We start from the raw sequence: 20,654 nt of genomic DNA, 5'->3' as shown, positions 1-20,654 counted from the left end.
TTCTCATACAATTAAGTCAATTAATTTTTTCTATCCTTTAACACTCCAAATCCCTTTCATTGGATTTTCCGACAATACGTGTTTGTTTACTTTTAAAGCAGATTCCAAAAATAAAATTTCACGTGTGTAACATCTTCATTTTTGAGATATCAGTAGCCTAATTAAAAGAATTCAACACCATTTTCAGTCACTTTTACCCCCCCCCCCCCACACTACCCAAGTTGTATTTCCGAAAACTAAAAATACACTTTTCTTTATTTTTAATAGGAAAAAAATGACCATTTTTCACTTCTGTACATGTTAAGTTTTTTGAGATATACTGTAGAAATTCTCATTTTGAAATTTCACCCCATTTTAGTTCCCCTTAAGTGGAGTTTCCAAAGACAAATCACCTATGTTTCTTTACATTTACAGGAGATTCCAAATACCCACTATTTACGTCTGTAACATTTTACGCTTCTCAAATATTCTGTAGATATAGTCTTTCAAACAATTCACCCCAATTTGCCACTCCTGTTTAACCGCCATTAATTGAATTTTCCAAAAGCAAAAATATACGTGTTTCTATATTTTTTAACGATATCCCATTTACAAATTTTCAGTTCTGTAATATCTTCAGTTTCTGGGATATATGTATCCTCATTAAAGGCATTCAACCAATTATTCACCCTTTTACACCCCTCCTATTGGGATTTAGAGAAAACAAAGAAATACGTGTCCCTTTATTTTTAAGGGAGATTCTAAACACCAATTTTTACATCTGTAAACGTTTAACGTTTTAAGATGTAGGCACACTCATTTTAAAAATTCACCCCCCTTTTCACCCCCCCCCCCCCCCATTATTTGGTTTTTCCAAAAACGAAAAAATACCTGTTTCTTTATTTTTAAAGTAGATCCCAAATACCAATTTTCAGGTCTTTAATATCTTCAGGTTCTGAAATATAAGTAGCTTCATTAAAGGCATTCAACCTATTTTTCACCCTTTTTCACCCTTCCTATTAGGATTTTTCGAAAACAAAAAAGTACGTATTTCTTTATTTTTAAAGGAGATTTCTAAATACCAAATTTTACATCTATAAACTTTAAAAGTTTTGAGATATAGATACACTCATTTTAAAAATTTCATCCCCCTTTTCACCCCCCATTATTTGGATTTTCCCAAAACGAAAAAATACCTGTTTCTTTATTTTAAATTAGATCCCAAATACCAATTTTCAGGTCTGTAATATATTCAGTTTCTAAGATATAAGTATTCTCTTTAAAGGCATCCGAACCGATTTTTCACCCCTTTTCACCCCTCCTATTGGGATTTTCCGAAAACAAAAAAATACGCGTTCCTTTATTTTTAATGAAGATTCTAAATACCAATTTTTACATCTCTATACTTTAAAACTTTTGAGATATAGATGCACTCATTTTAAAAATTCACCCCCCTTTTCACCCTCGCATTAATTGGATTTTCCAAAAACAAAAAATTTGTGTTTCTTTATTTTTGAAAGCGATCAAAAGTACCAATTTTGAGGTCTGTAATATCTTCAGTTTCTGAGATATATGTATTCTCTTTAAAGTCATTCAACATATTTTTCACCCCTTTTCACCCCTCCTATTGGGATTTTCCGAAAACAAAAAAAATACGTGTTCCTTTATTTTTAATGAAGATTCTAAATACCAATTTTTACATCTCTAAACTTTAAAACTTTTGAGATATAGATGCACTCATTTTAAAAATTCACCCCCCCCCCCTTTCACCCTCGCATTAATTGGATTTTCCAAAAACAAAAAAAATTGTGTTTCTTTATTTTTCACAGCGATCAAAAGTACCAATTTTGCGGTCTGTAATATCTTCAGTTTCTGATATATAAGTAGCGTATCCGGATTAAAGGCATTCAACGCCTTTTTCACCCTTTTTCACCCCTCCTATTGGGATTGTCTGAAAACAAAAAAATACGTGTTTCCTTATTTTGAAAGAAGATTCTAAATTTCAATTTTGCACATCTGTAAACTTTTAAAGTTTTGAGATATAGACACACTCATTTTAAAATTTCACCCCCCTTTTCACCCCCTTAGCGACGGAATATCCAAAAATCCTCTCTTAGCGAGCACCTACATCTTAATATGAATCTATGCCCAAAATTTCATTTCTTTATGTCCAGTAGTTTTGGCTCGGCGATGATGAATCAGTCAGTCAGTCAGGACAAGCTACTTTATATATATATAGATTAAAAAGGAACTGCCATGCAAGGTCCGTGCTTTAACAGTTTTTCCAAAGTTATACGGATAATCATCTCAGATGATATATTTCTTAAGTAGAGTTTCAAAACCTTTGAAAGAACAGCTCTTTTTCTTCAATAAAATTGGTGAATAAAGTTTATCACAATATACACCTTGTTAAGCAAGAAGATATAGTCTGAGCAAAAATCCCAGACATTGATTATAAAGGCAAAATAGCTCGGGTCCCCGTTTAAGAGGAAAAGTTTTCGAAAGGGGACTAACCCACAGATAAGTTTGGACAAAATTACAAAAAATCGTGACATAGAACACTGTGTCAGCGTGAGTCTCGACCATATGATGGAACTAGATCACAAAACCAGTTTTCTCAATTATTATTATTATTATTATTATTTTGAAAAGAGAGGTGTCACACACACAATCACCTCAAGTGATAATTATTAATATTATTATCTGATCAAATTTGGAGGGAACAAGTACACTTTTACCATGAAGATCAAGAAATATTTGGCCACAAAAAAAGGAATACGCCTCCAGGGCGCCCTAATATAAAAAACATGTACACCTAATAAAGGAGAAAAGGGTAGGGTAAAAAGGAGGATCAGTACAATAAGGATAAGTGAGGATGAAAAGAAAGGAAACTCCGACTGCGTAATGCTGGAGAATGTTTGATCTGCCAATAGATGTTTTCCAGAATCATCTAAGGTTGAGAAAGTTCTGTTTGACAATGTTTAGGCTCAGTCCACATCACCAAGTGTTCAGCACTAAAATCAATTAATCTTAATCAGTTTGAAGGTGGCAAGGAGTTAGACTCGAACCAAGGCCTTGAAAGTTTTCATAGCATGCCATCACTCAAAATGCCGAACACAACAGCCTATTGTCTTATTATTTATTTGCGTAATGATACATACCATCTTCTGACGAATATTGTTACAAGACAATAAATAGCATTTTCTGTCACAGTAAAGAATTAGTCAGTTAAACAATTATTCCACTTTTTAACGTAACTGAGTCCGACTCGTTGGCTGAACGGTCAGCGTACTGGCCTTCAGTTCAGAGGGTCCCGGGTTCGATTCCCTGCCGGGTCGGGGATTTTAACCTTAATTGGATAATTCCCGCGGCACGGGGCTGGGTGTGTGTGTTGTCTTCATCATCATTTCATCCTCATCACGACACGCAGGTCGCCTGCGGGAGTCAAATAGAAAGACCTGCACCTGGCGAGCCGAACCCGTCCTGGGATATCCCGGCACTAAAAGCCATACGACATTTTATTTTTCAACGTAACTAAATGCAATTTTAAAAAACCATCCCTGTTCTGACTCGGAATCAAACACGTGAATAGTATCTTATTTAGTTGTGCAGCCACAACGCTGTAATCAATGGCAAGAGGGTTGTTTGTGTGCAGGTAACCTGGCTAGGAATCGAACGCAGCCTCACGAACTAGCCCATAGTAAATACCAAGCAAATGCTAGGACTGTATGACACAGCACCCCGACAATATTGTTCCATCTCCTGGTAAAATGATCAGCGATGTTACTATGCAACTGCTGGGGACGTTTGTCTGTAAACGCTCTGCGCTCCCTCTCTCTAATAAGTATAAAATATCTTTCGTCTACACAATAACATAGCCACTGAACTTGAATAAAAATCTCTATCACAGAAACTTGAACTCTCTTCGAAGGAAACAAAGGGAAACTACCTTACTGATTTTTCTTTGTATGCCTCTTCTGTTTTGCCTACGCAATAAAAAAGCCTTTTACTTACGCAGCTTGTGACTGGCAGCTATTTGCAACAACCACAGTCATGTGCAATAAAAATTATTCTACTGTTTTTCTACGTCGTATTGTGTTAAGGAGATGGATTTGCTCCTATTTACGGTACGAACAATAATAATCACATAAAGTAAACACATTACATAGCACACGCAATAGCACCCGCATTGGACTACGTAAAATCACCTTCTAACGTAGTGAAGAAATGAACGGAAAAATACACACATTTTTATAGTTTTATATACCTATTTTACTTCTGTACATTCTCTTCGTTCACATTTTTTGTCCTTACCTTATAATAGCATAATATATACTTACATGTAAAAATAAAAAGGTTTTATTCATGTTTTGAAATGATAAATGTAATCTCTGCATTGAGATGGTCTTGTGTGTGCGTTGTCTTATCAAGTAAATGCGCGTTACCCCTTGCTTGCGCGTATCTCTCTGCTGTCCACAACAGGAAAGGAAATTTAAATTTTCTGCGGAGACAGCGCCTACAGTCCGCTGCTTGTTCACTGTGTAACAGTTTCTAACATAAAGTAGAAATGGGGAATTATAAAATTAATCAGATAAAAATATAGCACCGGCCGTGTAGTTAGTGGATTGAGATTATTATCTAGAGGGCTCGGGTGGTCGATTCCCGACCAGGTTAGAATTTTTAACCTGCATCTAAGGGATTGTTCGTTGCTGCTCAGCTCGAAGGCCTGCAGATGAGGTAATGTGTAGTTAGCATGATAAATCCTTACGGCTGTTATTCTCTATCTTACAGTTAGATATTTCTTTAATTGTAATTACGTAGGCTGAGTAGTCCTCATCCAGGAGATAATAGGTTTGAATCCCACTGCCGGCAGCCGCTGAAGATAATTTTCCGTAGTTTCCTCCAGGAAAATGCTAGGGGCTGTACCTTAATTAATGACATGTCCACCGGGTAAGAAGCATGCAATAATAATAATAATAATAATAATAATAATAATAATAATACATTTGCGAGGTCTAGAATGACTATTAATTTTCGTACTAGCGGGCCAGTTGCTCAGCCCGAAGGCCTGCAGATTACAAGGTAATGTGTGGTCAGCATGATAAATCCTTACGGCTGTTATTCTCTAGACCGAGGCTGGTATTTTATAGTTAGATGGTACTTTAATTGTAATTACGCAGACTGAGTAGTCCTTATCGAGGAGATAGTGGGTTTGAATCCCACTGTCGTCAGCAGCTGAAGATAGTTTTCTGTAGTTTCCTCCAGGCAAATGCTAGGGGCTGTACCTTAATTAATGACATGGCCACCGGGTAAGAGGCATGCAATATTATTATTAATTATAATAATATTAACAATAATAATAACAGTATCAATGGTCAGGATGATAAATCCTTACGGCTGTTGTTCTCTGTCTTACAGTAGGATAGTTCTTTAATTGTAATTACATAGGCTGAGTAGTCCTCAGCCAGGAGATAGTGGATTCGAATCCCACTGTCGTCAGCAGCTGAAGATAGTTTTCCGTGGTTTCGCATTATTATTATTATTATTATTATTATTATTATTATTATTATTATTATTATTATTATTGTTGTTGTTATGGAGTTATCCGTGGAAGTCAGAGGTGAAAGAAGGTGCTGGCTGGAATGGGTATAACTACGAGTTCGAAAGATGAATTAAAATTTCAATAAAGGTTATATTTTCAAAACTTAACAATGGTGACATAGAATTTTGAGCGTACAACAAATAACAACCAGTTAAATCAGGTACAATGCAACTTTACAAATTCTGGGCTATGAGCCCCAAAGTCCGATCGCACAGCTCACAACCACAAATTACCAAAGGGCAGAAAACCCCTTCATTACATGGAGCTCTTGCTCCCGCTTAGAAATACCAAGCCTCCTAGAGGCACCTTCCAAAATACCAGAAAGAGCTGACCTGCTCTCAGTTTTACAAGCCTATCAAAGGCCACAACAAACTTTACTTCTACTGCCCTCAAGACACACAAAGAAACAGGGGTATTTAATACCCAACCTACAGGGCCTTCGCATGAAGGAAAAGAAAAAAAACAACAGGTTAAATTACTGGCCCCAATTACAGAGAGGACTGGAGGCGTGAACTTGCACTCCTAAATACACATTTTAAAACCTAAGTGGCTCTAGGCCGATACACAGGGGCTAATCCCAAGCTAGAGAGGTGACTCGTATCAGAAAACTTTAATACATTAAGGAAGAGAAGAAAGGTTATGAAAACGTAGTCACCTCAATTTCAGATATGAAGGGGAGCTCGAGAGGGTAAAGCACTCTCTATCCTAGCTTTACAGTAAAAGAGATTTGTAGTTTTTACGTAGACTGAAAAGGAATTTACATTTTAAAGAGATGGGTTACATATTAAAGGTTTCGAACCCTCCCCGAGAGTTAGACTGCTGAGCTAGCAAGAAATAAAGTTGTTAAAAGGCCATTACCTTGTTCAAGAACTGCTGTCTGAAGAACGAGGCGCTTCCCGCCCCCTGCTACATATTCACACACTGAGTTAGATGTTATACTAGTGGCCCCGAGACAAGAAAATCAGCAGTTTTTATACCCTCGTGGAAAATTCGAGACCTTTCAAGAATGAGTAGACACACCCCCTCAATTTTTATTGGTAGACAAAGAATTACACATGGAAATTTGAAGAAGAAAGCTATGATTGGAGGATAATTAATTACAGAAATTACTGATTGGATAAATTCAAAACAGACGGAAAGAAAGGATTAATATGCCAACACACAAACCACAGAACAAAATTTAGTAAAGACAAAACTTATGAATACAAAATTTCTTCAAGAGATTTCATTCCATTGCGCCAGAGTGTATTACCATAGTTTTTGGTAGAGACATCTGTTAGAGAATGTCCACACTTCTTGATCAATGAAAAACAAAAGCAAATCAAAAACACTCAGTGACATCTTCTGATAACTAGTAGAGTTAGTTCGGTGGTTAAAGTTCCGGGTTTCTCCAGTAGAGAAGTTTCAATTGGCGCAAGATATGAACTTGCGTCGCGTAGAGGTGTATCGCCCGGTACAATTATTATTATTATTATTATTATTATTATTATTATTATTATTATTATTATTATTATTATTATTATTATTATTATTATCCGAGGTATCGGAATGTTGTCGCACAGGAGTACATAACAGTGACTACACAGCAATAGATTTATCTACTGATAATGAAATAGCGACCCCGGTTTCTGATAATAGAATAGAGGGTCTGCCTTGCTAGTGTCCCGACAAGGTCAGGTACTACCCGTGTATTGCTGAGCTATCACATCCGGTCACATCAGCGAACAATGTAAGGCAGGATCTTGCAGTGTGCCTTGTTCGAAATTCCTGGTAGGGGTAAGGCTAATCAAGGGGCAACGTTCTATGGAGTTTGCCATTACAACGCGCAGATCGTCTAAGGATAAACAACACGCCCGGTGATTTATGTATTGCAACTATCAATAGATAGCGTTACTTCCAAAATAATAATAATAATAATAACAATAATAATAATTTAAAAATCATAATAATTGCATTCGCCATGCGGTTAGCAGCACGCGGCTAGGTTCAAATCCACTGTCGCCACCCATTGAAGATATCACAACCGATGAGAGAAATCTCTAATAATAATAATAATAATAATAATAATAATAATAATAATAATAATAATAATAATAATAATAATAATAATAATAATAATACTAATGGAAGAGAGGGTCTGCCTTACTAGTGTTCTCGACAAGGTCAGATACTACCGAGTATGCTGAGCTGTTGCATCCGGTTATAACAGCGAGCGATGTGCTGGCAGAATCCCACACTGTGCCAGTGATTTTTTTTATTCTGTCACGGTGACTAAATCAGAGTTCGAACCAATATCTGCAATACACATTTTTTCTGTTGCATGTGTTGGAGATTTTCTTTTTAATCTAACATTCAACAGACAGATCAGTGTTCGAATCCAACACAGTAATAGAGAGAGAGATTTTTATAGTAGTTAAGTGTATGGTTTTTTTATTACAGCAGTAAAAACAGGGTTCGATTCCATGCGTTGCCTGCATTCGAAATTTTTTATTCTGACGATGAACTGAGAGAAGAGGGTTCGAATCCATGATTTTCAGGGTTCGAAAGCCATGTGATGCAAGTATTAGAGACTTTTTATTCTGATGCTGAACAGAGGGAGATCAGAGTTGGAATCCATGATTTTTTATTTTGTGTAGGGTGACTGTTATGTTTGGGCCATAAAATTTATGTTATATTCGCAAACGAAAGAGAGATAGAGAGAGAGGTAGTTTTATTTCATGTAATCACCATCTGCCTGCGTGTCAATTTCTCTTGTTTTGTCAACAAGATACCACGCGCCCTCCTTCTAACATATATTTATAACCAAGAGAAGTTTTGTGTTCAGAACACGATGGGAATATATGCTGACTATTCAAATCCTTACTGCAAGATAATGTAATGGTTATAGTGTCCGCAATGCCAACTTGCTACGGGCCCGCCTCGTCACCGTATTCGGCTCACCCCCTTACTTCAGCCGCGCCAATCACGTGCAGCACTTTAGTGCTAGGCCAACCCGCCGCAGAGGACTACGGAAACGACTGGAAGATTAATCTGGAGTCTTCTATCTCGCGAGGTTCCTGGATACATCTAGCATCCGGACTGTTCTGGAAGGCTCAGAGCAGGTATATAAGGAGAGGAGTAACTTGGAGTCAGTCAGTCAGTGAGAGACGGAGTTAGTGAGTAAGAGTGAGTGAGAGCGAGATTGAGTTCGCTGGAGCGCAGTCAGTGATGGCCTGGGAGAGTTCAGCCTGATGGAGTGTCTGCCTGTTGGAGCCGAGGACTCGTTCCTGTTCCCCTGACGTCGTGTGTGTGTGAGTCCCTTGTGGCCGGCTGCTAGAGAACCACCTTGGGTGTTCTGGAGCAGCGAAGAAGGGTACACTGGGTGACGACGTGTGTAGACTGCGAACGGGTACTATCCTGACCTGCGAGACTGATGTGTAGGCTGTGGACCGTGACAGCGCTAGCGAGTGTGACTGAGTGGCTGAGTGAGTGTAGTGTACATAGTCGATGACTCCGTGTGTATGTGTGTGTGTGTGTGTGTAAATCTGTAATTGTAGTGCTAATAAATCTTAGAAATAGGACGCTACCAGTTGCTGTACTCATTTATTTATTCATCTACCCCGACAACACGTTACAATAACAACAGACTATATATATATATTGCTTCTGTTAAGGGCACATCACTTCCGGTCTTCTGTAACAGGATTGATTAACAACATGTTTTATCTTGTTCAGGGGGGAGGTCACGTGTCGGATGGAGATGTAAAGCCTTAGCGATGGTGTAGATGGTCCTCCTCCAAAAATAGTTTAGGCGGAAGGCCGTCTAGTGCAGGAGGGCACCTGTCCGTAAAACTGTGAGGAGGAGGAGGGATTGTGCTGACCTCCGTGACGTCGCGCTGTCGAATACAGAATTGTGCGGAGGAGAAGGAGGGATTCAGCTTACCTCCGTAACGTTACGCTGTCGAGAAGGGCTGCTAGACTTAAAACTATAATTATCTGGGTTTAGGCCCCTCTAATTTGGTTTCGGCAAGGGGCATGACGAGGAGTGCAGCTAGCCTTGGAAATAGGGTCCTTAGGCCCCTCAAATAGGGAAGGGGCATGTCGAGAAGGGCAGCAAGCTATAAACTAGGGTTCTCTAAGGTTAGGCCCCTCCAAGATAGTGTCGGAAAGGGCATCAAGCCTTAAAACTAGGACCCTGTAAGGTTACGCCCCCTCCTAGAGAAGATGGCGTTGGGAAGGCCATCTAACCGTAAAACCATTTTCTGTGTAGTTAGGCGCCTAGTCGACATGGTTAAGTCCCGTCAAGATAACAGCTTTGAGGTTAGGGTCATTCAAAATTCCGCGCCACACAAAAGCACGTGGCTAAGTCCCGTCAAGATAACCCTGTCATGATAGCGATCGTTCAAAATTCCGCGCCATAAAAAGCATGTGGCTAAGTCCCGTCAAGATGACAGCTGTGAGGTTAGCCATGCACACTTTTTCGAAATCCGTGCCAAAACAAGTGCACGAGGTTAGGACCTGACAAGAAGACGGCTGTCACGCTAGCCACATTCATTTGTTCAAATTCCGCGCCAAGTAAATACACGTGGTTAGGACTTGTCAAGATGGCAACAGTTTTGTTAGCCACGTTCACTGGTTCAAATTCCGCGCCCAGATGGCCCAAAAAGAAAGGTTCTACCATCTTGACAGTTGTCAATTATTCAAATTCCGCGCCCACGTCGTTAAGATGGAGCAGTGCGGTTAGGACTTGTTAAGATTGCAGCAGTAAGGTTAGCGACGTTCTCCTGTTCAGAAAGTGAGGTTAGGGTCTGACAACATAACAGCTGTCATCTTCACAGCTGTAACTAATTCGAATTCCGCGCCCAGGTGGTCACGATGGCAGCTGTGATGTTAGGATCTGTCAAGAAGGCAGCAGTAAGTTTCAAAAAAGTGAGGTTAGGGTCTGTCAAAAGCACGTGGCTTTGTTTACAAACAATGGGACGTCACGGTCACTTAGTCATGGCGTCATGGTGTCAGTGACCTTGGCCGGGGTCATTGACCTCGTGGGAAATGCTGACGCAGATTCCATTTTTTTAAACCCTCCCAGCCCCTCTTCTGACGTATCATCCTATTCCTCCAACCTGGGATAAAATGCAGAGATTCAAGTTGAAAACGAACCATAGAGACTGAATCGCGTAATATACATATTTAAAATACAGAATTGACAATAAAATCAGTTATATCACATCTTTCCGCTGTAAAATATTCGATGTAAATATATTGAAACAGGAACGCAAGTACTTCAGCTTTGTGGAGAGCATGAATTAACGCCAAGGCGTGTACGGTTCATGCTTTAGAGAGTACGAGAGAAGACTAGTGAAATGAGTTCATATTTAAAGAGGAACTTGCAGTTTATTAAAAAAAATGCATAGAAATTACATCACGCTTTACAGACGAATGGTTTGAATGTCCTCAAAGATGTCCAGAAGGCGTCGTCCTGCGGTGTAGGCATCGGCGTCGTCCCACGTCGTCGTCGTCGGCGTCGTCCCACGGCGGTTGTTAGCCCTTGATGTTGAAGGAGACTCGAACCTGCGGCGGTCGTCTGATGATGGTGCAGCGTGGAATAGTTGTTTAGCTTTGTATTCCACTAAGTCCCATGAAGAGAGTAGAGAAATGTAATACTTTCGCACAGAATGTCAATAGAATCTGATACGACACTTCTCTACCGCTCTGCACTGCAAATTGTGGCGAGACACTGTTTACTGGCCGAACAAGTTCCACTGTGAATGGTGTTGGACGCACATTACTTTTGGAAAAAGAGAAGAATTCAAAATCACAGTTCTGTGAAAATAATTACTGTTGTTCGTGCAATAGTCACTGTCGAACTCCAAGTGATAGGCAATGAAAATAATCTGCCACTTTCTGAGATACAACGGTTTATCACTTCACTTAATCTCAGTGCGAAAAGAAAATAACTTAAGTCCTACGACTCAGTCTTTGTACTGTTTGTAATGAGTACGGAGAAGCACATGCAATGTTCTAGCACACGCACATGTAGAAATAAATTAAAGTTTCTGCGAAGACAGAAAAGAAACGGTTTATGACACGGTCTCGTGAAAAAGAACCAAGTTCTATTACGACACAGTCTTAACAAAAATTCGCATAGTTTCTCAGAGATATATTTCCCCTGAGGCACCGTATTACACGTAACTTAATACAACTTCTCGGCAATAAATGTAGACACAGTCTTTCATAGTCCCTTGAAAAGAAATAAAGGTACCGTATTTCACGAATCGAATCAGCACAGGCTTTGAAAGGAAATATCGGCACAGTCTTATGAAAGAAATTAGCACGGTTCTGCGAAGTGAATTAACACAGTCATTTGAAAACGAACGTTCGCACAATCTCATGAAAAGGAAATGTTGACACTGTTTTTCTCACGGAGTGAATTAACACAGACTTTAAAAAAAGGTTGGCACTGTCCTTTATAAAACAAATTAACACTGTCCCTAAAAGAATTGTACTTTCACTAGGGCACTATTTCACGCAATAGCCTAACACAGTCTCTTGGAGAGGAAACAACTAAAGCACAGTCTTTATGCCCTAAGTCCTTTAAGCACAGTTTCAGAATATCTAGTGATTACGGTACAGTCTCTTCAATGTAAAATTCACAAAACGAAATAATGTTAGTCGGCTCGACAGACCGATATTATTAGAGAATAAGCTTTCCGCTTACAGGCGAAGTTTAAGTCCGCGGAGAACGCTTTCAACATTCGTATCACGCACTTTCAATCGCCGGTCCTTAGCCGGAGAGAGTAACGAAATGTATCACATCAGCGGGCCTGGACAGCGAGGTGGCTAGTTCACGACGAAGTACTCACTCACACACCGTTCTCCTCAATGCTGGCGACCACTTATATTGCTCAAGGTCGGACGGCGAGGCTGCAAATATGATCATCTTAAAAAAATGCATATCTCGTCCATCCTTCCGCCGATTTTAATGAAATTTTGGCCATTAACATTTGTTGTCCAAGCCTACAACGAGACGTTCTCCAAATAACGTTCTGACCTTTTGTTCGTGATGAAATGCCATCGAATCGAATAGAACTTTCGGTGTGACGTCACTTGGCCTTGGCTGGCACTCCGTACCAGCGCTCGCTTGCATGCTGTCTCCCATGATGCCTGCGCGCTGGGCACCCTTTTTGAATCCATACAGTCGGGTGTTAGCGCGTTCTCCTCAAGAAATACATGAACGCGAATGCTCACAGGGCATTCCCATTTCAGTATTAAATGACAGTTCAAAACCATCCAAAAGTTAGTTTACAAAATTAGAATTGGAATTTTTCACTAGGTTGGTAGATATTATCCATTTACATTTTTTCCCGTACGGTTTCACATATGAGTGATGGAAATAATTAAGTAGCCTTCCTTACAGGAACAAAATTAAAATATATACACGGTAGCAACGTAAAGAATTTACCAAAATGTGAAACAGATTTCTAATTGCCTCGTAGTCAGGGTTACAGATCAATGAACATCAAAATAACCAAGATGAATTCCGTAATCTCATACGAAATCATTTCAAAGATAAATGAGTGCAGAAATCACCATATCAACAAAGACAACAAAACTCCATACCATCGGTATGCCTGCAGAACACAATCAAACCAAGTGGCGTGAACCAACATCTTCCTAGATTGGATAAAAAGGCATCCCAAAACAATCATATTCAACTCCAAAGTCACATTCATAATAACGGGGTACCTCAGCATCACTCTTTCGTTTAAAGCTGAAATTGTCAATACTACCATGCACCAATCTACACACAACAGCACAGTAGATCTCGGAATCTCTGGATCAGGCAGCCACAAAACATGACTACCTGCAATTTACAAATAAGTAGGCTCTGGCAGAACATCAACATATCGTTTCCTGCACTATCTCATTTCCTTGGGTTTATATCGAAGATTTAATCTATTATTCATACCGTTCATATTTGTCACCGATATAACAGCCTATAACTCTTTTCATACGAAGACACTATTCTCAACATACATCTATACTTGCACATTCATATTATCATCAATTACGAAGACTCTACATTATCAACTCACATCTCAAATTATGTGACTCCACGAAGATATGAACAACATCTTAACCTTCATAACACTACTCTACACAAATGATCCTACACTTTATAAAATTAATACAAATTACAAGCAAACATACATACATGTAACTATTAATGAAGATGACTTTGTGCCCCAAGGCTGTGTTACAAAAGATCCCTAAACTAACGTTCCGTCTTAGAATGTAAATATACATGTGTTAAATAAGTGAGCATAACATAGTTATTCAGTTGATCTGATGAACGCAATAAATAATCCCAAACTGAATATGATAAGAATTTTTTTTAAAGGTATTCATGACTTGTGGTTGAAGATTAACATCCTTCTGTACGTTTACTCATTCTGGATGAACCTACTACCTCATTCACATTCCCTAAAATTGAATTATGATCTCAAGAAAGAAAACACACACAAATTGCTACATTGGTATATCCTGAAAGAAAAACTGGCTGAAAGGGGAATCCTCTAATAGAGTTGCAATATCTCCCTGCTAGCATTTTACAAGCTGTGAGAGGCTACCATGTTCAGTCAAGTGTACGTCATGAGTTTTGAGATTGGCATTTTGCAGTTAATATACCGTAGCTATTTTGTGACATGATCAGTAAGAAGACAGTCAGTGAGCAATAGATTGCCTTAATATTGGACTCTACGGATGTAGTTGAAAATTACTTTTCATCTGAAGAGTCTGAAGGTGGAAATTCAAGTAGTGAATGTTCTCTGTGCAAGAGCAAAAGAGCTGACGGAAGGACTGACGTGAGTAACCCCGACCCAGTACATTAAAGTACCATTCCGATATATAACATTAATCAAGGAACCTTTTCACACTCGTATTTTGACATGGCGACCGACCTTACAGAGTAATTTTCACTACTTTTTGATACAGAAATTTTTTCACAATTCACCAGGAAACAGTAATTCATGGAAACAAATGGAAACAAGTAAGGATACAAAGGAGAGGGCTTATAAGTCTCTGGTAAGACCCAACTAGAGTATGGTTCCAGTGTATAGGATCCTCACCAAGATTACTTGAATCAAGAACTGGAAAAAATCCAAAGAAAAGCATCCCGATTTGTTCTGGGTGATTTTCGACAAAATAGTAGCGTTACACATATGTTGCAAAGTTTTGGGCTGGGAAGACTAGGGAGAAAGGAGACGAGCTTCTCGACTAAGTGGTATATTACGAGCTGTCAGTGGTGAGATGGCTTGGAATGACATCAGTAGACGAATAAGTTTGAGTGGTGTATTTAAAAGTAGGAAAGATCACAATATGAAAGGAAAAATTGGGGCAAATATTCTCTTTTAGGAAGAGGAGTTAGGGATTGGAGGAGCCCCCGTAGCTCAGACGGCAGCGCGTCGGCCTCTCACCGCTGGATACCGTGGTTCAAATCCCGGTCACTCCATGTGAGATTTGTGCTGGACAAAGCGGAGGCGGGACAGGTTTTTCTCCGGGTACTCCGGTTGTCCCTTCATCTTTCATTCCAGCAATACTCTCCATTCTCATTTCATTGCATCTATCATTCATTAATAAATCACTTTGGGAGTGGCGACCCCATCGTACTAACAGCCTACATATGCTTCATTCATTACATCCCTGACCCGGTCAATGACTGGAAAACAGGTTGTAGGTTTTCATTTTCAGTTAGGGATTGGAATAACTTACCAAGGGACATGTTCAATAAATTTCCAATTTCTTTGCAATCATTTAAGAAAAGGCTAGGAAAACAAAAGATAGGGAATATACCACCTGGGCAACAACCCAAAATGCAAATCAGTATTGATTGATTGATTGATTGATTGATTGATTGATTGATTGATTGATTGATTGATTGATTGATTGATTGATTGATTGATTGATTGATTGATTGATTGATTGATTGATTGATTGATTGATTGATTGATTGATTGATTGATTGATTGATTGATTGATTGATTGATTGATTGATTGATTGATTGATTGATTGATTGATTGATTGATTGATTGATTGATTGATTGATTGATTGATTGATTGATTGATTGATTGATTGATTGATTGATTGATTGATTGATTGATTGATTGATTGATTGATTGATTGATTGATTGATTGATTGATTGATTGATTGATTGATTGATTGATTGATTGATTGATTGATTGATTGATTGATTGATTGATTGATTGATTGATTGATTGATTGATTGATTGATTGATTGATTGAAGAACAGGCAACACCTCCATTAGAAGATGTAGAATCAAAGACTGGCGTAATAACTGATTTGTGGAATGATTCTTAGGCCTTTCTTGCACTAACATACTGCCACGAATTAATTCGATAATATCGTACGGACCTCTGCGATGGAGTACATCCAATATTCAAGGTAATTGATTAATATTTACGTACATATGCACTTTTATAGCTAGTGCTCGATAATTCTGGATGAGTTTCAGTTTGGCCTATTTTCAGTCTGCGTACAGCGCTTCCACTCGCGTAGGGTTAATTCATCCTCTTGGTTTTCGAGGTTAAAACTTGTTTTGAAATTTCCCTTCATTAAGGAGAAAACAATGTTTTAAAACAATGACTTAGTTTCCTCCAATGTGTGTTCAGAGGACAACAATAGTTCATCAAGAATTTTACATGAGATCAGATAGAGTTGTCTGCATATAGGAAAGTATTTCTTTGTACATTCTCATCTAAGTCATTTATCATGATCAGAGAAAGGAATCAAGGATGGGCCCATAAAGCACCCCATTTTTCACCACAGATTCTTTCGAAGACGCTCCATTTACCTAACTAAAACTTTCAGTTAATTCCAGAAATGCCATAATATACTAATATATCAAGTAGAATATTTTGCGGTAGACAATCACAAATCTAAGGTGACATAGGGAAACCTTAACATACTGTAATTTCCTTCCTTAAAATTACACATTCTGTAACGAACTAGCTGAGGTACCCGTGCTTCGCTACGGAATTCTACATTGTATACAAAATTATAGGTTAGGTAGTGTACACGTTGTGAGCAAGATTGTACTAAACTGCATAGCTGTTAACGTTACCCTAGAAACGCGGCGGGGAAATCACCAAACGTCTTTTCTCATATGAAGACTGTGTTAGAGAATTTTCATTTTAATGGCAGGCCCGCTTGCCTACCATCAGTCATAATCAGGTAGGGGAGTTTTCATTATAATGGCAGGCACTCACTTTTCACCTGCCTTTTTAAATCCTGCATTAGTGGTTTTCCCGATTGAAATGAACATAGGTCATTACAATGACGTCAGTAGCAATGGCGCGATTAAAAGCAATGCTTTTATATGAAATACTCGATCAAATCAAAAACCACACATTTTCTCGCTTTTAACGAACAGTACAGCGCTGCCGACATAACAGTCCAAAGTTCCAGAGCTGGAATGACCAGGCTGCAGACAGCCGTGATCCGTGAACACTCTTCGTCCTTTTTCGGCCGAGGGGTTGAATAGTGGAGAGTCCCAGGGCAAAAACTATGCACTTTTACTAATCTGTTTCCTAGGAGTACCCGATGAGTCAGAAAATCTCAATTCACTACACTGGCGGCGGAAAAATCTATCTGACTTGGAGGCAAATTTTTCCTCCAAGCCAGAGGAGAAACCCCCTCTTCACTGCTAAATAGGAATAAAATTAATGTAGAATTTAATAAAAGTGAAGATGAATAAGAATTTCTTACGAAACGGCTCTTTTCAGGGTTAAATTTTGAGTTATTTAGTGAATTGCGGTGCTATAATTTGGAATAGGCCTAAACTGTACTTCTACACCAAGTCATACTACTACCACTACTAAGTAAGCCTCTGCCTTAGGTCGAAGTGTGCACACTGCTCATTCAAAACAGCGCGGTAGATTAGGGATCGAATAGCTGGAATACTATGATGAATCAGTGTGTTACGTACCAGCAGTATGAGAAAATGTACGAGCCAGAGGAATGGCATGCTAAAGAAGAAAGTTTTCAAACTCCCCAGTTATTTCCCGCCAAAATTCAGTCAGGCTGTTATACGCGGTAGGCAGCAGTAATCCCATCTATCGGAGTTGAGTTGAATAAGAGACAAAGAACATCACAACGAACAATGGTCAAAGTAATGTTATTCTTGATCAATGTTATGCGCTTTCCATATTGTAGGCCTTCACATTTAGTTTCCCTCCGACTCTGAAATACCACTCTTATCATAGTCAGTACGGTAAAAATGAATAACACATAGGCCTAATTAATCGGAAATGGTATTCTCTATAACTTTCGTTATGTAGCACTTTTCGATAGGACCAATAACATAAGTATTTAAAAATTAAATTTTAGGCGCCTTTCCCTAAACTACGATTTCACCCCGCGGTGAATAGAATTGCTTACAACTTAGACTGTAGTTTCTTGTTCTTTGACTCTATACACCATTTTCATTAAATTGTGATAACCTATTTTCTCGTGGCTCGGCGTTGATATGGACTTAGTAACAAAAATCGAAATTCATGAATATCTGTGTTATCGTAGCCAGTACGGTAAAAATTTATGAGATATAAATGATCGAAAATATAATTCTATATAACCTTAGTTAAGCAGTATTTATTTCCCCTAAACTACCAGTTCACTCAGCGTGAATGAAATGATTTATAGCCTAGATTGTAGTGGGTCTTCCCCCGACTTTCCATACCGATTTTCATTAAGTTCTCCTCGGCCGTTTTCTTGTGATGCATGTAAATACATACAGACAGATAGAAGTTACGGAAAAGTAAAAAATGCATTTCCTTGTTACTGTGGACATGACCGATACAGAAATAACGTTCTTCTCAAATTCTGAGCATGTACAGATAAAACTCATTATATATAACATCATCCAGTACACTATTGTATTGTTGATTTTCTTGGTATAAAGCTATCCTAAGATTTTGATAGAAGTTTTTTAGTAGGGCTCGGAAGATGAAGACCTATATTTTGTCTAAGAAGACCTATATAAAAACGTAAAATATGAACAAAAAGACATAAAAAACAGAAAAAAGGTGTAAAATGTGATCGAAATTCATTCATACAGTAGCTTCAGTTTTAATTATCGGTACATATTTATTGAAACATAATGTTTAAAAATGCAACATTCTCTTGATGCACAACACACAGTGCACAAATATGAGTTGAATACTTTTTCTTTCAGGTAGAATTTATTTTTTTAAAGGAATTCCGTGTTGGTTAAGAAAAGTATTTGCAGAATTTAGAATGGATTTTTCACCTAGAACGAATTCAGCCAACCCAGAATAGACATTGTGGAGAAAGAAATTGAAATTACTATACCTGGAATCATATTTGGCTTAACCACACTAGGGTTACAGAAATTGGAATTCCGAAACTTTACATCAGTTCGCTTTGCAGTATATCTCAAAAATCATCTCCAGATTCTTAGGTGTAAAGGATCGTAGGTTTTCAGGTAGCACATTTCAAAACTTCGAGGAACCCTCTGCACATCAACAGGTGTTAAGGGTTCATACCTGAAGCAAGTGAGATCTTCAAAAACACGCGCATCAAAATTTTCTTCTTTCAATATTTCACTTACCTTGCATATAATTTGACACCCCTGTTTTTAAGCACTAGTTTCATTTTTCATTTCATTTAATTTCATTTTCTCTCTTATATTTATTGGAAAGAAATGATGATTCGAACAGAGAATGGGCAGTAAAAATTTAGTCAAAAGAAAGTGAGGTTGCGATAGAAGATGTTAGGCCTAAAAAAGCTTTAAAAAGGACCAATAAGCCATGAAACACCGAAAAGGCCAAAAAAGGTCAAATAAAACCCACGATTTTCTGCCCTACATTGACCCATAAAGCTTTTTTTTTTTTTTTTGCTAGCAGCTTTACGTCGCACCGACACAGATAGGTCTTATGGCGACGATGGGGTAGGGAAGGCCTAGGAGTTGGAACGAAGCGGCCGTGGTCTTAATTAAGGTACAGCCCCAGTATTTGCTTGGTGTGAAAATGGGAAACCACAGAAAACCATCTTTAGGGCTGCCGAGAGTGGGATTCGAACCCACTATCTCCCAGATGCAAGCTCACAGCCGCGCGCCCCTAACCGCACGGCCACCTCGCCCGGTGACCCAGAATGAACATATACTGTGTTGGACCTCGTCTTCAGACAATCGAGAACAAAAGGATTTTTTCTCAACTTCCGAGCCCTATTTATTAGATACATACTATGCATAAATGTGTATTAGCATCACATATTCCAAAAATGTTGAGAGAATCGGAACGAGAGAGACTTGACGATATCTGCTACAATCCGACCTAGCAGTTTCTTCTATATACACTGGAAATATCCTAAAAAAAATTACTTGTTCTGGAAAATAACCATTAAGTTAAAATCAGTGAATCAGTTTGTATTTACTTACACTCATGTACATAATTTAAGGGATCTTCGAGTATTCAGCGCACTTGCCTTTACCATAACGTTCTTTTCTTCCAGGGTGATTCTGGAGGACCTATCTACATGGACGGACAAATGATCGGAATTGTGAGTCAAGCAATGAAAGTGAGACAAGGATCTTTTGAATGGATTTTACACACTGACATACGTCTTTCTGGCTACAGAAACTGGATTGATGCCAAGATAAACACCTACTAAGCAGCTTTAGAGACAACATTAGAATAAAGTGTGCAAATTACAATTGGTAAAATCATAAAAGGAATGTAATGTGCCTTGGTTTAAGATTATAATATGAGCATCTCTAATTCTTCTCTTACAACACATGCATTTCCTAATAGCATATAAGTCTCACCAAAATCCTCAAGTGCTGAATGTTGTGCAGTGTTAATGTGTGAACAGCCACAGACCTGTTCATGACCATGTCTGTTTTAGATTTTAACACTTTTTGTTATCATCTACTCTCTGAATTTAGCCTGGGTCGGGGACTTCACCACAGTACCTCAGTTTCAGAGTTGGGCATACTGAGTCTCAGAAGAGTTCCCTAGGGTACTTCAGTTCATTCTTGTCTACTCAGTACAGCCCGTT

The 20,654-nt window shown here is 38.6% G+C and overlaps 1 protein-coding gene across 1 annotated transcript in view; it reads left to right on the top strand.

Annotated features, from left to right (window-relative positions):
- LOC137500885 (brachyurin-like) overlaps window positions 1-20,374 on the top strand; it is a 168,495-nt gene extending 148,121 nt beyond the window's left edge. The window contains exon 7 of the mRNA XM_068227558.1: window positions 20,109-20,374. Within this exon, the coding sequence (XP_068083659.1) occupies window positions 20,109-20,267 (159 nt within the window). The 3' untranslated portion in view covers window positions 20,268-20,374. The remainder of the gene's footprint in view (window positions 1-20,108) is intronic.
- The last annotated feature ends 280 nt before the right edge of the window (window positions 20,375-20,654 follow it).

The sequence above is a fragment of the Anabrus simplex genome, chromosome 1 (genome assembly GCF_040414725.1).
Source record: "Anabrus simplex isolate iqAnaSimp1 chromosome 1, ASM4041472v1, whole genome shotgun sequence".
Taxonomy (NCBI): domain Eukaryota; kingdom Metazoa; phylum Arthropoda; class Insecta; order Orthoptera; family Tettigoniidae; genus Anabrus; species Anabrus simplex.
This window is presented reverse-complemented; position numbering and strand designations above follow the sequence as displayed.